A 15,749-nucleotide genomic window follows, 5' to 3' on the forward strand; every position below is an offset into this window, starting at 1 on the left:
CAATGTTCTACCTTATTTACGGCGGGAGTTTTTTGCGTTTTTAGCTCAATTTTTTTTTAGGTTAGCTGAAGTTTAGGCATTACTTTCTTCATTAAATCTATCAATAAAAGGTGAAGGAATTGTCCCATAGTTTTCTTTTTGACACCATTGAAAAAAGGGACATTTTTCACTTCAGATCTATCTCGACCTGTGGTCGAAAAACTAGGCCTTTATCTCCAAAAGAAAAAAGTTATGAGCCTTTTTAAATCAAGTTCGAAAATTCTTATCTGCTTCACAAGTTGTTAACCATTTTATTTTTGCGTTTCCACGGTTACCCTTTTTGAATCCATTGTTTCTTTCCATCTTTCTCTTAAAACTTATTTTGTTTTGTGTTCCTATGGTTATGCTTTGTAAATCCATTTTTCTCATTTTATTTTTTTAAAAGTATTTAAATATTTGTCCTCACTGTTTGGAAGGGAAATTTTGCATGATGTTTTTTTTTTCTTTTATTTAAGCCTGATTGTTGAATATACATCACTTTCCAGCGTTTTTATCTTCAAAGTAGGCCGGGCAAAGCCGGGCAACACAGCTAGTACTATTTAAAATAATTCTACTAATAATTTAATGTTTGTACAACTGATACACAATAATCATAATTATTAAACGTACCACTGTTTCCTTTTGTGCATCATTTTTATTTTCATTTTGCACAAAGAGCAGAGCACTGACCATATGTTTCACTTCAATTTCAGATAATATTCCATCCCGGTCTTGATCAAATATTTTAAAGCAAACTGTAAAAAGTAAAGAAAATACAATTTTCAGCACATAATCTAGTTTCAAAGTCCAAAAAGTCAGTCCAAAGGAAAACAATTCTCAGTATACTCTGCAGTTAATAGCACATAGCATACCTAGGGCCATAAAAAAAGCAAAGCTCTCACTGAATAATGTAAAAACACACAGGCGCACAAAATAAAATAACTAAACAGCAATGTAATGAAAAACATTAAGGTAGTGAGAAGTAAAGGGATATAAGTGGACACTTTCAAGTTTTGAGTAAAACACATTTAAAGATAACATTCAAGGTGGACTTTCATTGAATTTTTTTTCTAAATCTTGCTGTACAGCAGCACCTACCATGGCTGCTAATACTATCTCTGGCCCCAACACAGAGGAGAGGTTCACATTTGTACAGGTTATCTCCAAACTTTTAATTTTGCAACTTACATCCCTTTACTTCTCACTGCCTCAATTGTTTTGTAATTTTTTTTTTTTAGCTATCAGTTGACAAAAAACTTTCAATTTCACACTTGATTCATTATGTCCACACAATGAAAGTTCTGAGTCTGATCTTTTATGATGATGATTTTTTTTTTTTTTTTTTTTTCAGAATTGAATTTTTACGGAAGCTATATTATTCTATTCTCTTTTTTACGCTCATTTGACGAGATGCACAAAATATTTAAAATAAAAATAAGCTGAATATTAAATGAATAAATACTGCATCAAATATTGTAGCTCTCATTCAATATTGTAAATGTTAAAACAAGAACTTTATCATTTTATAATCTCAACAATAATCATTTAATTGCAATAAAATTACAACATGAGTACCAACGTTTGAAAATTGCTCGTATTGCTTTGATCTTCAAGGGTATTTTTTTCCCGACTGGAGTGAACAACATATGTTTCTACACTATTAAAATATTTCCAGATAGGAAGATCTAAAAACAGAGCAAATATTTCACCATTTCACTTTGCCCCGCTATTTCAGCTCCACATTCCCCTATTTTGTTTACAAAGCTAAAACATTTCCACAACTGAAGATCAAAATTGCTGTTTCATAAAAAATGTCTTGGGTCTTCCTCAAAAAATAAATACATGCATAAATAAAAATAAATAAATAATATAGAAATATTAGCAAGAACTTTTCATTGAGAGTATGGCGTGGAAACAAAATAAATAACAAAACATATAAGAATATTAATAAAAGTTTCCAGCCATTCTAGTCGTGATTTAATTTTTTGCTAAAATATTTGTAAACACAGAATTTAAAAAATAGTCTTCCTCTCGGTAGCTAAGGGGTCCCTCACATAGTAAATGGAACAAGGAAAACCTTAAAAAACAAAAGCTTACACTTCTGTCTTTCAGTAACAGGACCCCGACAACAGGCAGATATTCCACATGCCATTTCCTTGAAGTCGATGTGACCATCTTGATTTTCATCAAATGCATTGAAAATACCTGGTAGTGCCAAGAAAAAATAATGCTAATCAATCACTAAACTTATGTTTGGATTTTGTAATAATGTAAATGCATAACAAAACACACATGATGCAAGATAGAATTATCAGAGGAATGTACAAATATGCAATTAATACTGAAGTTGCATCAAATTACAGGCTGGATGTTTATATGTAATAACACAGTAACTTATACTTCAGTTTCAAACACAAAAATAGAAAGAAAGGTTCAAGCAGATAAGAATCAACTCAACTTACTATGTACTTGTTTAAAGGCATTTAAAAGTTGGGATTTTTAGAAATGCCTGAATGTTTAAATAATTTTATTTCTCAATAAAATTTCATAAATACTAACCTTCACACAAAACAACTGGTATTGGAGGACAAATGAGGGGCCTTAATGTTTCTAAATCCAAACGACCACTCCTTGACTGGGTCTTCAGAATCCAGTACCTTTTTTCTAAATCATTGATATCACTCTCTTGTACTAATAACAAAATTTAAAATATGATATAGGTGTGACAAATAGTATGGTACAAAAGAAAAATAACTGTTTAAAAAAAATAACTTCTATATTTTTTTCTTGAATAAAAAGCTAATATTTTGATCAGACACACTTATGGGTACATAAGAATATTTCTGGAAATGTTTCTTGGAACATTTCTACCAAAACTTCTTGTTTGTCAGTTTAAATGCATCAGTTTCCATCATAAATATAACAGTAAGGAAGCAAAATGAAAATGATTCAAAAAAATACTCAACCACTATGGGCACAACTTGGAGATTTTTAACTTTACATTTTCAAAAAACAAAAAAAAAAAGAAGTAACACCATATCTATGTGGCGTACATCAGAAAGCACATAACCCAACTTTTATCACTGAGCCAAAAGGACTTTAAGACTTGGAGAGCGGGGGGCAGGAGGGGGGCAAAGTTGCTTGCTTTAGCGTTATGTGCTTCCATGGCAGGGTTTGATCCACGCCCCTTCGGGTGCTTTCTGACGTACACCATATTTTGTTACTAAAAATAAATCTTTCAAAACTCAAGCAAACATATCAAATAGTAACTGGCTCTGTGTCCAGCATAAATACTCGACATGAAGAAAAGAGAGTCTTAATTAAATTCTATCAAAATAATTCAACTTTCCAGCCAATACTTACAATGTGTGACTCCAGCAAGGGTCTGATAAAATGTAGGTGTCTCCAACTCATTTGATAGTGTGACTGTGCTTTCCTCCAGCAACAACCATCTTGTCAGCGAAATGGCATCCCGTTTCTGAAGCAACCATTCCCGAAATTCATCAAAACTCACACGTTCACTCTATATTAAATGAAAATAAAAATTTAAAAAAGAAAATTAGTCTCCTTATAGTGAAACCACTTCAGAGTTCCAAGTCATTATTTGCCCATTGTAATAATGTGCGCTTTAAAATGCATTTGCATAGAAAAATAAGATTTTTTAAGCCTATTATCCCCTATAAGTTTGCATAGCAAAGACAAGAAAAAGCTAATTTCAAATGCCACAGATGTCTTTACTTGGAAAAAAAATATATTGGAAAAGATAAGAGGCAAATCGCTCGTCCTCACAAAAAAATAAAAACACTTAACATCAATAACACTAATTACACAAGACATATTAATATAAGCACTTATCCTAACTTTTGATACTTTCATGCAGATACTCATGACTCAAAAGTTTAGCCATCAGTTTTGAAAAATTATGGCTAAACTTTTGAGTCATGAGTATCTGCGTGAGTGAACTTATTTCTTCAAAGAGAAGAGGAGGATATATTTAAAAAATAATAAAATTACAATCTAACTGGTAATTTTTTGTTGTCTAATTTGCAATCTGGTATTTTTGTTTTCTGGTAAAATTACAATCTGGTAATCTGGTTGAGTTAATCACTTTACTCTTCATTGCAACTTCCCTAGTGATTTCTTTAGTCCCTGAATACTGTCTTTCCATCACTATGCATAAAGTGAGGGAAGGATTCTTAATAACTATCTGTTCACAGAAGGCTTTTTTTTTATTTTAAATATATTTATTTCTAATTTTTCCAATTCAAAACTTTGTTTATTTATGTATTCTGATTTTGATAATTATTCTAAGCTTAAATTATTGAATATTTTACTGAAAGTACACTCTTTTTAATTTTTGAAACTAATTTATTCATTTATATACAGTGAAATCCCGTTACAACGAACTTCAAGGGGCACACATTTTGTTCATTCTAACGGGAATTTCGTAATAATGGAATTCAAAAAATGTAGCTTAAATTAAACCGGGGCTGAAAATGTATTTCGTTGAAAGGGATATTTTTTTGTATTGGTATTCATTGTTAATGGGATGACCTTGTATTGTGAACATTTCACCTATATTGCATGCATCTATGTTATATGTTTTGAATGTGTTCAACTTTTTTTTATTTTGTGTGTTCAAAATGACCATTTTAATGAGAATGACTCATAAATAATAGAATTTCTATTTAAATTAAGACAATTTGATTAAATACTTTAACTGTTTGACAGAAATCATAAACATGACTTTTTAATTAAACTTAAGGAAATTTGACTTGTCTAATAGAAGCTGGAATTGATACAAAAATCATTCTTTGTCAACAAGACTTTGGAATATTAAAACAAGTCAGTGATGTCCTAAATATATTTTCTGTAAACAAATAGTTAAAGTTAAAACAAATAAAACTATGTTTGAAAACCACTGTTACCTTAAAAAAGTAATTGATAAACTAAACAAATCAAAACATCAGTATGAAAAAAATTTCATTTTAAAACAAATTCTTTTATTATATTCAGACCGTATTGCTAGTAGACATCACTAAATTCCATTATTGTAACATTTTCACCATGACAATCAACTGCAGAACTAGATATCTTAACTCACGTCAGAAAATAGATCTGCAACAGCTTCAGGAACATAGCCATTATCACAAGCTTGAACCAAACGAATGAAGTCCTCCTTTGAAACATGAGTGCCACTTTCATTGCAGCATAAACAAAATATAACTACAGAAAGAAAAGATCAGTCAATGAAAAGAGAAATTTTACAGAAGAATTTCAACCTGCAATAAATAGTCTTTGAACTTATTACACTACAGCCATATAAAAAAACAATATCTAAACAATAACAAAAATTTGCTATACACATAAGCATATAGATATGCATAAATTAAACAAAAAAAGGGCAATTCATTGCACTATTTTCCTAGGTACTGAGACAGGAGTGTCTCATCCCCCTCCCACCCAAAAGCAAGGGCACCGCCCTCGAACACCATAACCGCCGCCCTGAAATAAAAGAAAAATCAATTGAAACATACCACTTCCTAGAAATTTCAATGGTGCTGTCATGACCCCCCCCCCCCCAGTAGAGCACCCCTGTACTGAGAAAAAGGATGCGAAAAAGCATCCTGACAGGCACATTAAAAAAATAATTAGAGCACTCTTCAAATCCTTAATTCAACTACTGGACAAAAAGTACATAATTGCTTGACATCTAGTGTGTAAAAAAAATGTGGTCTCAAAATTTTAGAAACTAACTAAATTGTTTGAATGCTATAATGCTATAAAAATGTAATTAGATATAAGAATATATGCCCTACTTTTTCAAATGAATTAAATAAACATGAACTTTGCAAATTATTAAGTAACTTCACTTAGATCATTTTACTCTATACCTTACTAAGAGTTGAGTAAATAGGTGTAATTATTATGAAGTTAGTGCACCCAGGCTGTAAAAGCAGTTTTCATCTTTTCTTAACAGAAAATCTTACAAAACATTTCTTCACTTTTATACTTTAGCCACATACATACATTTGAACTTGTTCAACCATATTTCACTAAGTAATTGTTTTTTTTTTTTTTTTTTTTTTTTTTTTGTATCACATTAAATACCTGTTTTTTCGGAAAAAATATAAACGGTAGATTTTACGTTAAAAAACTTACTTTAAAACTTTTTTCAACTAAGCATTCATTCAAAATTTGACAGAATTTTACTTGAAACATTTTGAATTAAGGTTTTAACAAAAAGAAGAAAATATTCACTATCTTTTAAACAATACTTAATAATAATCGAAAGTGACAGAAACATCAATTACCAATAAAGATGCAAAAAAGATAGCATTGTTTATAGAAAGATTGAAAAAAGGAAAAAAGCATATGTTTAATGTATAAAACAATTTTAGAATCGTAATTTTACTATGGCCATGTTAATATTCATCGACTTGACTGCTGGAACTTTTGGTTAAAATAAGAAATAATAAAAAGAAAAACTCGGATTTGAGATTTTTTTTTTTTTTTTTTTTTTTTGCAAATTTTTAATTATTTGCAGTCGGTCCTACTGAAAACATTTGCTATTTCACATCTCATCCTCAATATAAACTTGGTACTGAGCCAATTTTTTTCTTCCTTCTCACTATTCTTCAACTTGGGCATTTGGTTTAATTAAGAGGAGCTAAGCAGCCAAGGATGAAAGGAATTGACAAGAAAAAAACTTTTTCAAAGATGGTGTGAAATTCATGCATCCCATGTATGAACTTTGATTTTTTGTTTCCTCTTTTACGATTTCATAACATTAAGTGTGCTATATAGCAGTGGCATACCTAGCATGGCTGACACCCAGGGCGGTAATTTGTGGTATCACCTCTCTCGTCTCCCCCCCCCCCTCTAGAAATGATTTTAAAAAAAAGGTTTTAATTTTCTATGTAAACACAAAATTCAATTTTCAGAAACAACTATGCTTGTGTTATAACGAAATTTTAAGTGGGCTGATGTACAAAAGATAAATAAAAACTATGAACACTTTTTATATAATGTGCCCGAGATAGAAATGTGCAGGCCATCAAAAGGTGAAAAAAGTAAGCGGGTGTATGAAATGGGTGGCCACTCAATTATTTGAAATGTATCTCAAACACAGGGAAAGATAGATAATGGGTTTCAGTTTTCTTGGTATACGAGAAAGTCACTACTAGGTCTAAGTATTGACAATATAAACTCTAACACTGAGTATAATATCCACTCCATGATGTGGGGCAAAAAGGGGCTCAGGGAGTTTTCTCCCAGGAAAACATTCTATTTGTAGTCCTAAAAATGCATTTTAGTTTCATATTTTTCAAAAACTTGCAATTTCATTTTGGGTATGGCAACCGGATAAATTGGTACGGGTAATTGAATTCAACTAGTAGGACTATGACTAGATTTTAGTTCATCCATAATTACGTGAGTTCGACCATAACTGGTCAAACCACTATTAAAATTTATGTCAAAAAATACACATAGTTCATTGTTAAAAATTAATGAAAACTTCACAGCTATAGAAGTGCAATTTCTATGTTCTAACACAGTGAGAATTAGCTTTCCATGAATGAGAACTGCAACATCACAGTTCAAGAATAATTTAAATTTTTAAAAATCTCTCTAACCATGCTCGTAACTAATAATTTACAACAATTGATTTGTTTATGAAGTTTTAAATGAATTCAAATTAAAAATAGTTTACAGCTACAAATCACATTATTAAATGATATTGAAAACTTATTAATAATCAAGAAATGAAATTTGCTTAGTAAAAGGTCACTTGCATTTTATTTTTTCTGATTCTTCACCTCTTGTTAATAGCACCAAACCACAAAGTAAATCCTTGAAAGTTATGCCTTTGTTTGTTCCACCACATGCTTGAAAAATGTACTAAGAATGGCAAAAACATATTTTTTAATAAAATGAAACAGAAAATAATAATTTTAACATTTTAGTTCAGCAATGTTTAAAAAATATGAAACTCTTCAGCCTTTTTTTTTTTGAATACCTACATTAAAACACAGAAACTTTAATATGTATAAGAAACATTTGTACATGGAACAAAGTTACATATTTTAAAACTGAGATAATATTAGAATTCTAATAATGTAATTAACTTATACTACTAAGTTACTTAAGTGAGCATCATACCTCAGCAAGTTTTAATGGAACAAATTCTCCCAAAACATCCTTAATGAATCCCGGTTTAGTTATGACACAGTTCAAGTTTGCAGATTGCTTAAAAGCATCTCTTAATCTTCGTAACTCTCCGTCAGATACTAAAATTTTTTTAAAAACGTTTTATAAGAATATTTATTACAGAAGTCTAAAAAGCATGTTTATAGTTAAACATTGTAAAAACAAAAATAAAATGAAACTAGAGTATCATTGTAAAAAAGCAGTCAAAACTTTGTACTGTAAAATAAATAAAATGACACAACGTGTATAAAGCACAAATAAAAGCATTTAAAAGAAGTTAAAAACTCAGCTAACAGTTGTTTCTGAGCTATCAAATACAAGCCCCTTCATCAGTGCATAAAAAGAAGAATGAATGGTTCACCAATGCAAACTAAACGACAAATGAACCAAAAATGAAATGAAGCAAAGTAAATAGACAAAGAAACCAGAAACTATTACGTCACAGAACAGCAGATGTCCTGCTTGTCTCTAACAAAACAATCAAATTGTTACCAATCAAATAAATAAAGGCTTGGAATTGCATTCAAAATCACTGAAAATGATTACAGTTCTAGCACTACATGACTTGGAAACTCCAAACAAATTCTATCAGAATTAGAAAAGTGTCATTCAATGCTAAATGAAACCACAACATGGTTTTTTGAACATAAAGCAATACCCTTGGGTTTGATATTATTTTGAAGGAAATTTATTGAAGTTTCTGGATTGAATGGCTGTTTTTCACTGACATGCATAGTTGTGTTTGAAATTTGAGATGAGTAAGAGACATTTCTGATTTTTGATTTTCACTTTCATGCATTTAGGAGCTATGATGTCACAGACCACACAAACACATCAAACTTATAACCCCACTCCTTTTTGCCATCAGAAGTTAAAAGTAATGAAATTCAGAAACATTTGAAATTAAAATTGCCCTTAGGATCCAGCTGTGTACCTGCCATTTTGGTTGCATTTGGATGCTTAAAATGGCATCTTTTACACATTTCTTGGGACAAATTGCTAATACCTATAATGCAGATTAAAGTAATGTTATCATTTGGTGACCACTAGCCAATATAAGCCAAGTTTGTTGCGAATGGTCATATATTGCCAAGTATCACCATAGTATTGCCATGATGAGTTTAGACATAGTCAACTATTATAAAACTGATATATCATCGCCTCAAGGCATGAGCATACCTAGATAATATAGATGTATGCGTGCATGCCGTGTGAGTGGATACATTTAATGTTGTGCAGATACTTTTGCTGTAGATATGGGCATTGACTAAACACTGTTAATAATATCCATATGAAACACAGATTATCTTCAAAATTTGAAGATAAATTAATGAAAAATATTCATTATTGCTTTCCCGAACGCAAGATTAAAAGCAAAAAGCTTTTTCTTACTAAAATTTTTACCTACCCACTGCATGTTGATTTTTATTCCTGCAGATAGTTTTGAGCTATGTACACAGGTACTTTATATTTTTATCTTACTATGGGCAAAAGTAGGATATGTTAATGTTATCCCCAGGATAAGATATCTCACTGTTGCTCTCAGGCAACGATATGTTAAATTAACAGGCCAATGTTAAATACTATCGCTTTAGGGATAACTAAAACTCTAGGGAAAGCTTAGTTAACTCTGAAAGCTCAATTGAATTGTTTAAAATTTAGCACGGTTTTTTAATTTTTTTTACAGAACAAAATTTTCGCTAACACCTCAAACAATATTACACAGTGAAATCCTGTTACAATCAACTTGAAGGGAAGGCAAGTTTTATTCAGTGAAACAGAATTCAAACAACTTTAAAAAAAATAATAAATTTGGGACTGATAACTTATTTCTCTGAAACTGATATTTCGTTGTGTTGTTATTAGTTGTAACGGGATTTCACTGTACATTCAGCAAAGATACAGAAAATTGCATCTCCGCTCATGTATCTCAAGATTCCAAGTTGTTAAAAGCAAATTTAATTGTTAAATGTATCAGTCATAAAACGTTAAGTTGGATATTTAATTTTGTGCTGGAAAAAACTGATATAGAAATCATACTGCTAAATAACACTGTCTACCAGTCACGAGTAATATATTCAAGCAATAAGATACAAATAATGCAGTTTTCAAATCCTTTGAACAGGGCCGATCCTAGGGTGTCGGCCGCCTGTGTGCAAAGGCCTCATGTGCCGCCCCTGAAGAGTAATTTGCATATTTTGACTAATCTTTGACGACCATATAAATATTCCTTCAAATTTCTATATCAAGTTCTAATTTGGAAAAGAAAAAAAAAAGAGAGAATGACGAACTTATAAAAAGGAAGAAAAGTTTTATGGTAAGAAACTCCTTAGGTACAATTTATATCTTTGAAGAAAATAATAGATACCAAAATTTACTAGTCGTAAAAACGCAATTCATAGTCTGTCTTCGGTAACACCAGAGAAAGGACGGAGGAGAGGGAATCAGAGGAGGGGGGGTTGTTCCCAGAAAATTATCAAAATTGGCGTATGAAAAATAGTTTTAGTAATCTTTGGTTGTGTTTGGTTGCAAGGAGAAAAGAATCGGGTTTATTCAAGATGAATGGAGAAATTTTCGAAATTGACGTGAAATATTGCTATTTTAGAAACTTTTTCGAAACTTCAGGGGGAAAGTAATGTTGGAGTTCTCTCCTAAAAGTTCTTTCAAAATTGAAATCAAATTCGAAGCTATTTTTTGTGACCGTAACTAAGGAAAGATCGGCGCTCTTCCCGAAAATTTCCCGAAACTGAAGTTTTAAACAAGGAGTTTTGGGTTATCTTTGTTGCCGTTGCTGGAGGGAGGGAGATTCAATCATCTCCCATTGAAAGTTTTCGAAATTGAAGTTTAAAACGCAAATTTAGGCTGTCTTTGGTGACGGTAGGGGATCTGGCGACTTTCCTCCGGTAATTTCTCAGCACTATTGTTTCAAAAATCCATTTTTTGGCTATATTTGAAAACGATAGGGGAAACGTGAGAATATTCCGAACCGAAATATTTTTCGGAACTAAAATCCATTTTAGGCTATTTTTGGGAATTAAGGGTTCTGGAGCTCCCAAGCGGATATTTCTAAAAGCACAATTTTATGCTATCTTTGGTGATGTTAACAAAACGGGGAATCTTCGGCGGATCTTTCGGATATTTTTCGACATTAATATCTGAAAAACACAACTATAGACTTTTGTCCATCTCACTTCGACGATTGATGGGTATATGTCCTAGCGTCGTAAAAAGTTACATAAGCCAGGCGGTTTTCCTCGAGAAATTTTTAGAAATTGAAGTCCCAAAATCGTATTTTAGGCATTGTTTGATAACGATGGGACAAAGAGCGGCGGGGGTTCAGTGTGCCCTCACGAACTGTTTTGAAACTGAAGTCAATTTCAGACTGAATGGTTGGAATTAGGGGCCTCTCAAAAGATGCTAATTGAGATTATCTTTGGTAGTAATGTTTGAGAATCGATTTCGGGGCCCTCTATCGCAAAAATTTCGAAAAAAAAATACGACAAATGTCATTAAGCAATTTTTGATGACATTAAGAAGGGCTGTCCTCTGAAAACACATTTTGGATTTTAAAGCCAACATTTTCAAGCTATGTTTGATTAAGTTAAGTTGGAAGGGAAGAGTCAGAGATTTAATTGGGTCCTTAAGATCGATGCTTCAAACAGCAAAATTTTCCGAAATTAAAGTCCTAAAAACGCCATTTTAAACCTTCTGTAGTCTCGTCAAGGATGTCATGGCATCCTTTTGGATCTTCGTTTTGGAGCTACGTTTAAATTTACTAGCCGAGGTAAGAGCCCTGATCTGAAACCGGACAGTTCATTCGTGATTTTAATTCGAAAACAATGCTGTAAAGGAGGAAAATTACAAAATTTTAGTATTTCATTCATATATGTTTGACTCTCAGGGGAGTCGCAATTTTCCACTGTCTCTCCACGCACCCGCGATTGTTGAAAACAGAATTTGTTGCATGAAATGCTTGCGAGAGTATCTAATCAGTATAGCTTTTTTTAAATATAATATATAAAATATGTCTTCATTGTTTAGGTCTATAAAAGCTTGAGGGGTAAACATTAGGTGGCCGCCATGGGCCCTGAGTGCTCCTTTTAGAAGGCCTCCTTTCATGCTTCAGGAGGGGGCCATTTCCTATGTAAGAAATTATATGCTCCACGCGGTTACATTGCGTAACACTTGACAGGGATCCCAAGATTAATAACTGGGATCTCCATAATTGCGCAATGGGACTTTACACGAATGCCTTCTGCGCAGATGCATGAGAGCGCCTGAGTTCATATGGCTATAGGCAGTTATGAAGGCATGACTGCAAAAAAATCTCCTGACCGAATAGTCGGATAAATTTATGGCATATCTCTGACCGCTATTCGGGAAAAAGGGCAAATTGGCTGCCCATCATGTATACTGTTTCCGTGTGTAGAAAATAAATTAGTTTGTGTGTGTTGTGAATGAACATAGTCTCTTCAATTCTCTCCCTCTCCAAAAGTTGATACATGGAAAATATGACAAAGAAGAAGGGGCGAAAATCCTCTTCATTTTCTTCCTATACATCTCCCCTCCCCTGTATCCATGCCTGATTACCGGTTCTGTCATAAATTTTGCAACCAAATGATGCAAGATGCAACCAAATGAAGAGTAGATGATAATGGACAATAAACTAACACAATGTTCCCTAACAATCTATTTTTCTTAAACTTTTCTATGCTGTCGGGAAATCGGCACTTACTTTGATAATTGAACATTTAAAATTCAGCACATTTATTTGACATATTATATGTTATCTTTTGAGAAATTCTTGAGGAATTTTGCTTGATTAAAAGAACTATATGTGCGGTCTGCGGCCGCCCCTTGCTTTGGCCGCCCTTGTGCGGTGCACACTCTGCACACCTGCTAGGATCGGCCCTGCCTTTGGATTCAAAAAAACATGCTGTCAAACAAAGTTGGGCTTCAAACAAGAAGAGGATGAAAATAAAATATGACAACATAAGTAAAACTGATTTAGTCGTGAGATACAGGAAATTCAAATGCTGCTTCCTTAAACTCTTTCTGAAAAAATGTTTTTGAATTTTTTTTTTTTTTTTTTTTTTTGAGCGATAACTTTAAAGAAGATATTGTAAAACATCACAATACCGAAATATAATAAATCGGCAAGTTGTGAGCATTACAGGAAGTTTAAACTTCAATATTTAAAATTCAGTTCTGATATACCAATGTTTCAAAATACCAATGAAAAAACAATAAAACGGCATAAGCACAGAGAAAAGATATAAAACATACAATTAAAAATGAACTTCTGAGCGGCAGTAGTACACGCTACATAATGAAAGAATACAAAATCTTCGGAAAAGATCCATGACATTTAAACAATTATAGTTTTCATTAATCAAAATAAAGAGATTCAAAACCTTTTGAAAATACTTTATATATATATTCTTACTCACTTATTACATGTTGAAAATATAGCAAGCTTTTTGAATTTCGTTTTAAATGTAAAAAACAAAACCGTACAATTCCGTACGTGAAATTATGTCAATGTGATTTAACAATGTTACACATTTGGTTAAAATTTACATAAATTTTAATTAATCATTAATGTAATCGGCATTAAGCCTAGTAGGCCAGTAGGTTACGCGAGATAAGAAATTAATAAATCGAATACCAAAACAATTAAAAATGTGTCCCACCTCTTTTTACAGCATCTTCATATGTTATGCAACACGGTTTAGAGTCCTTAGCTCCCATCTTAAATAACGAAAATTCGTCATTTAAATCTCATTTAAATTTTTCAACCGCATTCATAAACAAACATCGTCTGCACGGGACATTTCCGTACTCCAATCACCAAATAAACAATATTTAGCAGGCATGCCACTTCGATAGTGCATCACATGACAGTCGACGCAAAAATTGGCAAGTTCGTGTTCTATCAATCTCCAACAAAGCATCTGACGCAAAATTACAAATGAATTTGTTTAAACGTCCATCTGCTAACACAAGGAGTAAAATTTTGATCCTTAATCAATCAATTTCATACATTCCGAAAATTTTTACATCAAAACAAATCCATGATGACTGATTCGACACAAATCGCCAACATGTTTTTGCTTTTTTTTTTTTTTTTAACGAAATTTGATCGTAGAAAGATAAATGATTTTGAGCGATCAAAAATATGTAAAATTGTGCAATTTTAATTTTTATACTGAAAGTATATTTCTTTTTTATTAATATTTTGCTCGATGGTTAAGAGAGCTTTAAATTTGGAATAACAGAACTTCAGAATTCAGCGAAAGAGGGCGCAAGAGCTCTTCTAAATCTTTCCAGTGTGTCCGGAGGCAAAGCGCTTGGCACGCAGTTCTCTATGAATGTGTAACTTCCATATAAAACAAATAAATAAATAGAGCAGTCAAATTTTTTAACGTAAAGAATCGAGATGCTTCAGATTTCCTAATAAATGTGTTTACAGTTAGTTAAAATAATACCTTTTTTTAAGACACATGAAGCTAGCATCCACTTGGGATATTCCATTATCGTGGATAAAAATAACAAGTATCAATACGGTGTTGTACAATGCATAGGCGGGACATTCTTTTATCCAATATTTCAAAAAGTGGGCTTAATCCAATAAGATAATTTTAAGTTGAAAATAAGTTATATAGGAGCTGAGCTTCCTTGAACTGCCATGCACATTAGGCCGAGATGGGAAGATTGGGCACCGTCAATCGGGCGCTGGGAACATTGGGCACCGAGCACTTTGAGCGCAGGGAACTTCGGGAGCCGGGAACATTGGGTCCAATGTGCTCGGCACCCAATTGACGGCGCTCAATCGACGGCGCTCAATCTTTCGAGACCGAATTAGGCCCTGTCGTTGCCGTTGTGTACGAAAACTCAAAAACAACACGATCAAAAACGATAGAAGGGTCCCGCAGGGATCTGTGCTGAGCCCCTTCCTGTTTCAGGTTTATGTTAAAGATCTGTGTGACTTTAGCTCTAAAATAGTCAACTTGTTAATGTGATGATACATTTTTAATAAGCTCTGGGGACAACTTACTAAATGTGTTGGAAGAAACCCAAAAAGCACTTAAGCGCTTATCACACGATGCAACTTTTCACCCGATTCCCTCCAATACCGGACTAGTCCAATATACCTCAGATGCTTCGGCCAAGTGAGACGTCATCATTTCTATTGTCCGCCTTTAGTCCAAGATTATAGCTTCCGAGCAATAAAGTTGGGTAGAGTTGGTCTTTCGACCAATAGGAAAGCATCTGAGTGCACGGGCAAATCCAACATGGCTGACTGCTTGAATCCGAAGTAGAAGACTAAGAAATTTATTAAATAATGGACTTTATTAGCGAGAAAAAATGTCTATGGGATGTTAAAAGTCCCTTGTACTGCATGAAGATTTATAGGATATGGTTAATGAGGGAGTATTTTAAAGGAATTGATTAATCAGCGATTGCCGAAAGCATGCATACTCCTTACATACGGTAAAGATATCCTTTTCGATGTTTAT

At 32.7% G+C, this 15,749-nt stretch overlaps 1 protein-coding gene across 1 annotated transcript in view; it reads right to left on the minus strand.

Annotated features, from left to right (window-relative positions):
- LOC129228017 (ubiquitin carboxyl-terminal hydrolase 32-like) overlaps positions 1 to 14,318 on the minus strand; it is an 83,534-nt gene extending 69,216 nt beyond the window's left edge. Inside the window, exons 1-8 of the mRNA XM_054862647.1 lie at positions 13,923 to 14,318; positions 8,182 to 8,309; positions 7,815 to 7,920; positions 5,123 to 5,244; positions 3,382 to 3,541; positions 2,578 to 2,709; positions 2,116 to 2,223; positions 649 to 773 (exon numbers count right to left, since the gene is read on the minus strand). Of these exons, the coding sequence (XP_054718622.1) occupies positions 649 to 773; positions 2,116 to 2,223; positions 2,578 to 2,709; positions 3,382 to 3,541; positions 5,123 to 5,244; positions 7,815 to 7,920; positions 8,182 to 8,309; positions 13,923 to 13,980 (939 nt within the window). The 5' untranslated portion in view covers positions 13,981 to 14,318. The remainder of the gene's footprint in view (positions 1 to 648; positions 774 to 2,115; positions 2,224 to 2,577; positions 2,710 to 3,381; positions 3,542 to 5,122; positions 5,245 to 7,814; positions 7,921 to 8,181; positions 8,310 to 13,922) is intronic.
- Between the last annotated feature and the right edge of the window lie 1,431 nt (positions 14,319 to 15,749).

The sequence above is a fragment of the Uloborus diversus genome, chromosome 1, assembly GCF_026930045.1.
Source record: "Uloborus diversus isolate 005 chromosome 1, Udiv.v.3.1, whole genome shotgun sequence".
NCBI lineage: Eukaryota > Metazoa > Arthropoda > Arachnida > Araneae > Uloboridae > Uloborus > Uloborus diversus.